This window comes from Carex rostrata, chromosome 15, assembly GCF_964058835.1.
Source record: "Carex rostrata chromosome 15, lpCarRost1.2, whole genome shotgun sequence".
NCBI lineage: Eukaryota > Viridiplantae > Streptophyta > Magnoliopsida > Poales > Cyperaceae > Carex > Carex rostrata.
In genome coordinates this window covers 9159389-9169245 of record NC_135932.1, presented here as the reverse complement: position 1 = coordinate 9169245, position 9857 = coordinate 9159389, and the positions used below count along the sequence as shown (strand labels likewise).

The 9857-nt window shown below is 35.0% G+C and overlaps 1 protein-coding gene across 1 annotated transcript; it reads right to left on the bottom strand.

Annotated features, from left to right (window-relative positions):
- Positions 1-4111: 4111 nt before the first annotated feature.
- LOC144566187 (GTP-binding protein, HflX) lies at positions 4112-9389 on the bottom strand. Its single transcript, XM_078316126.1, has 13 exons — positions 8912-9389; positions 8504-8646; positions 8047-8163; positions 7637-7751; positions 6941-7078; positions 6413-6508; positions 6219-6332; positions 5876-5944; positions 5475-5545; positions 4994-5087; positions 4777-4902; positions 4606-4695; positions 4112-4436 (listed from the first exon to the last, which is right to left on the bottom strand). The coding sequence occupies exons 1-13, from the start codon at positions 9239-9241 to the stop codon at positions 4338-4340; spliced, it is 1602 nt and encodes a 533-aa protein (XP_078172252.1). The 5' UTR covers positions 9242-9389; the 3' UTR covers positions 4112-4337.
- Between the last annotated feature and the right edge of the window lie 468 nt (positions 9390-9857).

The following is a 9857-nucleotide window of genomic DNA, read 5'->3' as shown; positions in this document are numbered from 1 at the left end:
AAACATAAACATCGAGTATCAAAAATAAACAGCACCATTTCAAGTAATATCTAAACAATATCTAAACATCTAAACAGTACCATCTCCGCCGACATCCTGTTAGTATGTAATAATCTAGAAGTCAATAATACGATAATTTTATAATATATGTTTTGTTCATGAATTGGATAACTAATAAAATGTCATTTTATTGCCTTGAGTATTATTATATTTATGAATCATTTCAAGTTCATGACTGAAATTGTGAAGCTTCTTAATATAGATAATATGTACTTTTAAAAGTCTCTAACTGAGGTAATTAGCAGGAACACTAATTAACTGCTACAAGGTTAGTATGGGAATAAAAAGATAGTTAAGTTTTACAGACCATAGACAAGAGATGTCATTTTAATCACATAGATACATGTTCCAGGAACATGGTATTTGACAGACTCCAAATGAAATATTAAATAAAATTATGTTCGTGTCATTAATGTTTTTATTCAGTGTTAAGTTCTAAAGTATGAGGTATTCATCTTTCCTACATAAGAGATGTATATGTGTGAGTGATATCTAATGCTGTCCGTAAAAGGTAGCTACAACGATGGAATTTTGGTATACATAACTTATGCGGAGGAAGAGATGTTCACCAAAAGTATTATTGTCCTTTGTATTTCTATACGAGTAATAGTATCACTGGACCCCTTGATAGAGTAAGGTTATCTGCTAGCGGTATGATTACAAGAGTAACCATATTTGATAATCTGCTCAAGATCAAGAAAAGATTAAGTTTGCAAGGATGACACACACCTACCTTGAAACTGATCTGATAGCTATGAGATAAAAGAATTAGCACGAGTAAACAGTTTACTGGATCGTGATATTGTACAGTACATCATCATCTGTGTAATTGGATGATCATAATGCATTCTATCAGGTGCCTCTTATGATTTGTAGAAGTTAAAACAGTTTTAATTCTATTTACCAAAATAACACAAATCCTATCAGGTCACACCGTATAGGAAGTAATCAAAGAATCTTATCGTTAATTATAAATTGATTATAATTAATAATAAAAAGGTTATAATTAATTATACGTGATATCATTAAATTATAAATGTCATGTAGATGACAAGCAAAAATAACGGTAAATTTATAATCGTGCATGACACGTTGTATAAAAGTTACCGAAACAACAACCGCAAGAAATATAATTGTTCAAGACAATTATATAGATTTGATTTGAATTTTAAATGTTAATTATGTATTAATATTTTGAGCTTAAAGTCCATTAGAATTAAAACCTTAATTATATTTAAAAGCCTAAAGTCAAAGTCCAAAATAATTCAATACATAATGGGCCAAGGGCATTTTTATCATTTCCCTTGAAATCGCCACAACTAGGGGCATTTCTGTCTTTTCCAAACTGCCATAAATGCCTATAAATATGGGTGGAGGGGTAGAGAGAAAATTACTAATTCACTTGATATCGTATCAGATCTATTTGAATATCTATTTTCTTTCTTTCTCGTTCTCTCCCAAATAGTGTTTCGGTTAGAAAAAAAAAAGTTATACGTAATCCACGTATAATTTTGCTGGTTGTTGAATAGTGTTTTTGCGAAGATCGTGGTATTTTTGTTTTTGCATATTTATGAATCAGTATATCTGCGGATCATGAATAGTGTTTTTACATTTCCCGTGAATAGTGTTTTTACAGAATTTTGAGATTTTCAATATTTCTGGCAAAAAAAATAAACCGCTCTCTGTCTAGTCCTGATGGATAACCTATAGAGGCACTAGACATCTGGTGCTCCGAGACGAGTCAGGCTTCATTCCAATTGAAATTTGGAAATGGGGTATAAATGTTATATTAATTTATTTAATTGTTAAATAGATTTAATTTTTAAAAATCAATCAAGGAGTAGACTTTAAAGGATTAAAAAGGTTTTGTCAAAGAAAGACTGAAAAAGGAACTTTCGGTGTTCTTTTCGACATACCACTTTTAATTCTCGGCTTAAGTTAGAAGTAAAAATTTTATTTTACGGTCTTTTCGCAGCTTAAGCCTAATAGCAAAAGGGTACGAGCAAAACCCAACACATCCGACCAATATTCCTCCTCATCATCGTCGTCATTGTCGTCATCATGATCCTTGTCATCACCGACGTCATCCTGAGAATCGAGCATCGAGGCATGGTGCAAGGATAATATGTCTGTGCTTAGCAAAAAAAAATTCAAATCTATGAAACTACGATATGCACTGTGTTTTATTTTGTTGTTCATACATTACATTTTTTTTATGTTATGTTGTAAGTGCAAGGGACATGGGGCCAACTTATCAATTTAGTCTAATCAACTTGAGAAATACAAAAAAAGTTCATTTGTGCTTGCCAAATATACTATATTTCAAGAGTAAATTTTACCCATCGGGGTAGTTAGAGTCATTGGCAATGGAACCTCAACGTTTGTTATTACTATTTTTTTTTTTTTGGTTAGCTAGCCAATGTCAAGCTAACAAATATATTATAAGAAAAGTTATTTACATATTTAGCATTATACAAGGTCTTTAGACCCGTTATATCCCACTATAATTCTTCTTAACTATTTATCAAAATTTGCCTGTAGCATTATGCTAGCTTTATAGGCGCTCGCGTTCCCTCTTTTTCTATCCCTTTTGTTAGCCAAACTTGTTTTACATAAGGTGCATCCAATCATTGATTTCTAGTGTTGTGCTCGCAATGACCATCCCGGATGGCCTACTCTTACTCACAAATAGCCTCCTATTTCTTTCTCTCGAAAGGCCCCATGCTCTTGCCGCCCATACCGTGTCTCATGTAACTCTTGTTAGTCTGTGTAATGACAATCTTACATGTAACCATATATCCCTAGCTTCTTGTCATGAAAAGGTCTATATGCCAAGTTAAATTCGGTCATCAGGCCTCTCCAAAACGACTTTGCATAAGGACATTTCCAAAGCATGTGATCACAAGTTTCTACGTCTGTTGAATCACATAGCGCGCATCCATGCGGCACATTGCAACCTCTAATAATAATAAGCACCTCCTGCGTCAGCAGACTATTTTGTGTTACCAACCATACAAAGATTTTAACCTTAGTTGGAATTTTTTGTTTCCACAATGCTTTGTAGTATGGGCATATAGTTCCCCTGTTATGTATGGCTTTGTATACAATGGCACAAAGTATTGGCCTTCCTGTGTCCATCTCCACCCTCTCCCTCCATTTGTCGGGTCTGGTTCAGTTGATACCTAATAAAAATTCCAGTTTCTTTCTAGATCCTTTATGTACGGATTGCGTCCATTGACTAGTCGGGTTACTGTCCAATTTCCATAGCCATTTAATGAGAAGTATCTCGTTCTAAATGGCTATTCTGAATGGCTAGGTCTATGATGCTCATTCCCCCGTTTTGTGTTAACGAAAACACCGTCTCTCAGTTGACCAGACAATTAATGCCTCGACACGTCTCGTTGCCTTCCCATAAAAAATTTCTCCTCATTTTGTCTAGGTGTTTCAACACTCCCTTGAAAATGATGAGCACTTGCATGTAATGTAACGGCACAGCTGTTAGGACTACTTTGACCAGTGTCACTCTACCTCCATACCATACGAGAGAATGTTAGATTTCCATCCTTCAATTCAGTTTTGTATCGCATTGATTATTGGTTGTAGGTCTATCTTTCTCGGTTTCTTGGTAGTAAGGGGTAGGCCTTTGTTATTACTATTATTTTAAGATAATGTCGAGGGGGGTTATATAATAGTATAAAGGCCATGGCGCATGAAAAAATGAATCTACTCCGACAGTGAACAAATATTTCCTTGCTCTACAGAACCTAATCTTCTACAACTGTTCCGGAATTAAGCAATTTGGACGAAAATTTTGCTAGGGCTGTGTCAAAATGAGACGACCAACTGATGCAGCCCAAAGGGTGAAAATATGAACAGTTGTAAAATTCAAGACAAACGGTGAAGCTTGCAACAAAATTCATCATTTTTCAAATGTGTGATATACAGATTACAATCTAATTGTTGGAATTTTCAAATTACAAATAATTGAGATATTCAAATTAATTTGTTGTAATAGATCCCCACCCGTAACCAAAATGAGACAAAATTACTGAAACTAACTGAATTTCTCAAAGGTTTAGTTGCAGTCAAAAGTAACAACATGGATTGGAAAGTTTCAGTATACTAAGTATCATCTTCCTGTTATTTACAGAGCGAGTTAACAGAAAATCCCAGTATAGAAAATAACATCTTGTAGTAAAATTGACCCTAAACTATACAGATTTGAAATAAGAAGGATTAAATCAAAATGTTACTGATGTAGCAAATTTATAGTCAGGTTAAGCAATAGCTGTCACTTGTTGCCTCAGTGGTGCCAGCTGCCTTGCAAGCCGAAGAGGTACGTGTGCTTTGACAAAAGTCCCATTCTCTGAATGTTCCTGTGGAAATATCAGAAAACAATAAAGAAAATCAACCCATTTGATCTCTTGCACTGGAAAATAAGTATAAACTCTGGACAGTTGGTAATGATCACAAAAAGTTCAAATGGGTAATAAATATTCTGTATAATAAAAAAAAAACAAGTGATGATGTGAGAGTGGACCTTACCGTTCTTTCAACCATACCAATCTGATGGATGCTGTTCAGGAGCTCCCCTTGGTTGTATGGCACAATTGCTTCGATCGGTACCAAGGAGTTCTGTTTATATAAAAAAATAATTGATGAAACATGCTTTACAAAGAAGGTTGCCTAGAAAAGTGAAAGAAACACGAAAGGCACCTTCAGTTTATCTTGAATTGCATTGCAGAATTGGTCCAAGCCATCCCCAGTAATAGCCGAGATGCAAACAATTCCTTCTGCCTCAGCTTCTTTTCTAAGTCTCAAGGGATCCTCAGCCTTATCAATCTAAAGCAGAAAAGCATCCAGTTTAACATTTTTGTTTGCTCAAAATAGTAACAAAATGACATCTGTTCAGTATGGGTCACAGGATAGGCACCTTATTCCATACAGTTAACTTAGGAATTGATTCCACATCCAGTTCATACAATACTTCCTCAACAGCATCGATCTGTTGCTGAGCTAATGGATGGCTGTTAAAGTAAAATCAAATCACAAATAAAATATATTATAATGTAATTGTGCAAGTAGTCTACCATAGAAATTGTTCCCATTCAAATTTTGATGGTTGCAACTTGAGAATTGCAATCTGAGATTTTAGTATTGCAGTTTGTTTAGAAACTGGTTTGTACAGGTTCAAAAAAGCAGCTCATGACAGTGAATCAATTTAACTCTTTATTTTTACTCATTATTTTGTTCTCTTTCTATTAAGTCTCTTCAACATAGACAATCTGAAATCTGAATGCTCCATAACCCTTTGCTTATCATCTTAAATCACATCAAAATTGTACCTCAAGTAGTAACTCACCATAACAGTGAGGATATAAGACCAAGATTGCTATGTTGGTTCAAGCCCATACCTGATATCCACAAGATGAACTATAAGTGAAGATTCTGCTATTTCCTCTAATGTTGCTCTGAATGCAGCAACCTAACCAAAGATTAAAGAGGTCGAAAAACAAATTATTACAAAGGAACAATTTAACTCGAGATATTTACTAAAAGTGTAATTTCCTTCACTTCTCTTGGTGATTTTCTTAACAATTAACCATTTCAGTACAAATATGAAGTTCAAACCTTCTATACAATGGTCCTGAAGCCAGGATAAATATTTTTCAGATTATAGACTTCTAGTTTAAATAAACCTTTATTTTCTGCACTCAATATTCTATTATCTTTTTTGAGTTTTGATTAGAGATCCCATAGAAAAAGAGGAAAGGGGATTTAGGAAAGGAAATTTCCTGGAAAAAATCGTGCTTACCACCATAGTTGGTAGCTTCTGGATGAACCCGACAGTATCAGTAAGTAGAAACTCATTTCCATTTTTCATCTGCAAGTCAGTTCAAAACAAGCATTACCATCTCAACGTTCCACTGCATCAAAGGGCTTAAAAAGGGAGGGTAAAAGCAATTCGAAACCAGGCAGCAATGCCAGCTTTTAACAAACCAATCAACTCAATACCAGTGTGTGCAGTAAGATGTAAAAAAATTCTGTTAAACCACCTTACACCCTTTCACACTCCAACCCTTACTTGCCAGGTTATGTCTAATTAAGTAGTTTAGCATGTCAAATTGCTTGCACAGACAGAAACAAAAATATTTCACCTCAACCCTCCTTGTGGTTGGATCTAGTGTGGCAAACAACTTATCTTCGGCAAGAACACCAGCTCCTGTAAGGCGGTTCAGAAGTGTGCTTTTGCCAGCGTTAGTATAGCCTACCTGAGAAAAACCGAGTTATGACTCCTAATATGCAAGACAAAATAAACATCTCTGAGAATTGATATTGTAGTATAATTTACCAGAGATACAACAGGCATGGGAACAGAGTGGCGACGGTTACGGTATAATTTACGATGTTTTCGCACTGATTCCAGCTCTTTCTTCAATGCAGTTATCTGGTCAAAATCATTGAAAATTATACAAGGATTCAAACCTTCTATTGGAGAAGTCTATGGATCTCATATCAGGTACAATTCCTTTTACTTTATTAGGAGGAAATATAAAGACAGAAGGATGGAGATTTATTTAATTGAATTGAAAAAAAAAGAAACCCCCTCTGTCCACTGGAAATGAATATAGCACCCAACCACTGTCAATGGGAATTGTACTATTATTGAGAAAAGTTAGTAATATAAGGCCATTATATATGTAATTTTTGGCTTTTAAATTTAGGGAATATTGTAGGGAAATAAATTTCAAGCTCAAGGTACTTATCAGTCTTATACAATTATATTGAAATGAATTATCCTTAACCTTGCCTATAGACTGTTCAAAATTTCAGAAAAAAAGAGGAAAAGTGAGTCCTAATACTGACATGATAAAGGTACCTGTGTTCGCAAGATACGCTTATCAACTTCTATTTGCTTCTCACCCATACCCTTCACCCTGCCTCCTGCCTGACGCTCAAGGTGGGTCCACATTCTTGTCAGCCTCGGCAGTTGATATTCCATTTGTGCCAACCGAACCTAAACAAAAAACGTGGAATTTGAAATTTTGTCCGCATGAAGAACACTTTTTACTCTCAATATATATTGGATGCAACTTACCAAGCGATCAGATACCCATATCAAGTAAAACACTTGGCAACAATTTCATATTTTACGGTTTCTTCTTTAATAGTGAAGATATAAAATAATTCTCACAAAAAAATTAGACTCTGAAAAATCTGTAAAACACCATCTTTGCTTATAGGAGCTAGTTGATAGTAAGCCAGATGTTTTTCATTTCATTTAACACCTCGAGAACAATCTTAATTGATGATTTATACTTATTTTAAGTAAGCACGGAAAGAAGTTGTATTTATCAAAACAAGTGTCTGGTAAAACATCTGAAACATCTGTAAAACACCATATTTGCTTACAAGAGATAATTGATAGTAAGCTAGATGTTCTTCATTTCATTTAACACCACGAGAACAATCTTAAGTTGTATTTATCAAAACAAGTGATTTAATGTCAACTTAACATCAAATTGTACTAAAGCAGGCTCAATCTATGAAAATAAAATCCTCCAAGAGGACTTGCCTGTAAAGCCGCTTCGTGTGTGGCTGCCCTTTGATTAAAAATATCAAGAATTAGAGCAGTGCGGTCACACACCCGTACATCTACACCAAATGCCTTCTCTAAGTTTCGTAGTTGCCTGACAGATAAGAATTAAATTAGTTCATGATTCACAGATTGAAAAGATGGAAATATGGAATTAATTACTCCAAGCAACGTTTGAGCATTTACCAGACACTAGTTTGGTATATAATTCAGTAATGGTATTATAATTCATTACTGTTTCTATAGATTGTGATACTGTATAGTTTATGATTAAATTAGGTGAACAAAGCAGAGAAGAGAGTAGCACAAAAAAGTATCCATTTGATTGAGACATCGCTTGAAAAACCTCAAGCCCATAAAGAAAGGAGTTAAATAACTCAGCATCTCACCCAGGAGAGAGCTCATCATCAAAAATAACAGTCTCTATACCAAGAGCGTGAATTGAACTCTTAATCTCAGCGACCTTCCCCGATCCAATATAAGTCCTTGGGTTTGGAGCAGCAAGCCTGAAACAAAAGCACTTTTAATATGTAGTTGATATAGCTTATCCTTACAAAAATAAACAATCTTAATAATGGTTGTAATATTATGCAGGAAGAAAGCTGAAAATTTTGGATAGCATTGAAGTTTATATAGATCAGGACATTGGTCTCTGAGAATAAAAAAAAGTCCCATTTGTATGGTTGGCAACCTGTTGAATTAAACATTCAATAAAAGTACATAAACTGAAGTCCTATTCTATCAATTGTGCATTCCTGTAGCAAAAACTGTTCACTAATCCCCATAAAGAAGCTGATGTGTTTAGTCTTGTTTTGCTCATTTATAAACTGAAATGGAGTAACTTACTTTTGGTAGGTCGAATTAACAACAGTAAGCCCGGCAGTATCGGCTAATTGTGCAAGCTCCTTAAGCGAGTCTTCTATACTAAATATATCTTCTTCATTTCCTTTGCATTCCACTCCAACTAGATATGTGTTTTCTCCGAGGACCTAGTTTCACACGAGCAAATTATAGGAAGGTCACACAACTACATCTGTTTTCTTCGAGTTGATCGAACTCAGACCACCGGAATCAGTATTAAATATGGAAGGTTCAGTTCAACTGGTTTTTATCATAAGCATGTTAAAATCAAATGTCCCTTTGTATGAACAAAACTGATACAGTCAGTGGCCATATCTGGTCTAATGTAACATTTGTGAACTTAAAGTTGTACACTGCTAGTACCAAATTCTACCATTCTGTAAGAACACATACCTCTTTTCCATTCTGTAACTTGAACCTATCCTCTCCAGTTGCTTCATCTTCAACTTTCTTCTTCTTTGGCTTCTTCTCTTTACCTTCTTCTTCTACCTTGCCCAAATCAAGCAATCCCTTTTCCTCTCTTCTCTCCAAAGCGATTCCATCAGTTTTATCTTCTACTTTCTCGCTAGTCCCGCCCTCGATTAATTCCTTGACGACTCGTAATCGGGTTGAATACAGGGGTTTGGCACGGTGGACGAGGAATTGATGGTGACGTGGCAGGAAGCGATTGGCTTGAGTGGAGGTCGAGGGGAGGATTGAGCAGAAGGAATAGGTGGCACTCATAGGGACACAGCCCGTTGAGTTCTCTATCCAGAAGAGAAGAGTCTACACTCTACGGGAGTGAGTCGAAGAATGAGGAAGAACTGGCGATTTTATCAGAAAATGTGATTTTTGAAAGATATTTCTTTTTCGTCTGTATTTATCTGATTTTGGATTGTGATAGTCCCACGATGGCACTCATAGTAGTCAGTAGACACCAGACAGCAAAAGAGGGAAGCAAATCTGCTGCGATTCCAAGCTCAGCCATTTATTTATTGGAATGCACGAATCTAGAAAGAAGTTAGTTTTTATGCACGAATCTCAAAACATATGAACGGTTGAGACTAGAATCGTAGGGATCCTGTGATTCTTTGAAATCGCTGATTTATTTCCGCAAAAGAGATATTGAGTTATTCTCAAAATTTTACAAAGAAGAGTAGACTGGAGTGTTTTAAAGTTCATTAAGTCTTGTGTGAATTTAATTCAAAAGTTTATTTGAAATTTTAAAATTTTTGTATGCAGATGTATTATTCGGAAGACAAATGTATTATAATAGTTTAAATTTGTCGTATGAAATCAATTTTGATAGATTTTAAAATTGAGTTCATAGAGAGACTTTATGAACTTAATAAAACATTAA

Bases quoted from the DNA above. Each gene is read 5' to 3' on its own strand.
- LOC144566187 (XM_078316126.1), bottom strand. From the start codon at position 9,241: ATGAGTGCCACCTATTCCTTCTGCTCAATCCTCCCCTCGACCTCCACT. The intron at 7,752-8,046 runs GTGAGATGCTGA...CTTATCTGTCAG, and splicing joins GATGATGAGCTCTCTCCTGG to GCAACTACGAAACTTAGAGA. The intron at 5,945-6,218 runs GTGAAATATTTT...ACTGACTTGCAG, and splicing joins CAACCACAAGGAGGGTTGAG to ATGAAAAATGGAAATGAGTT.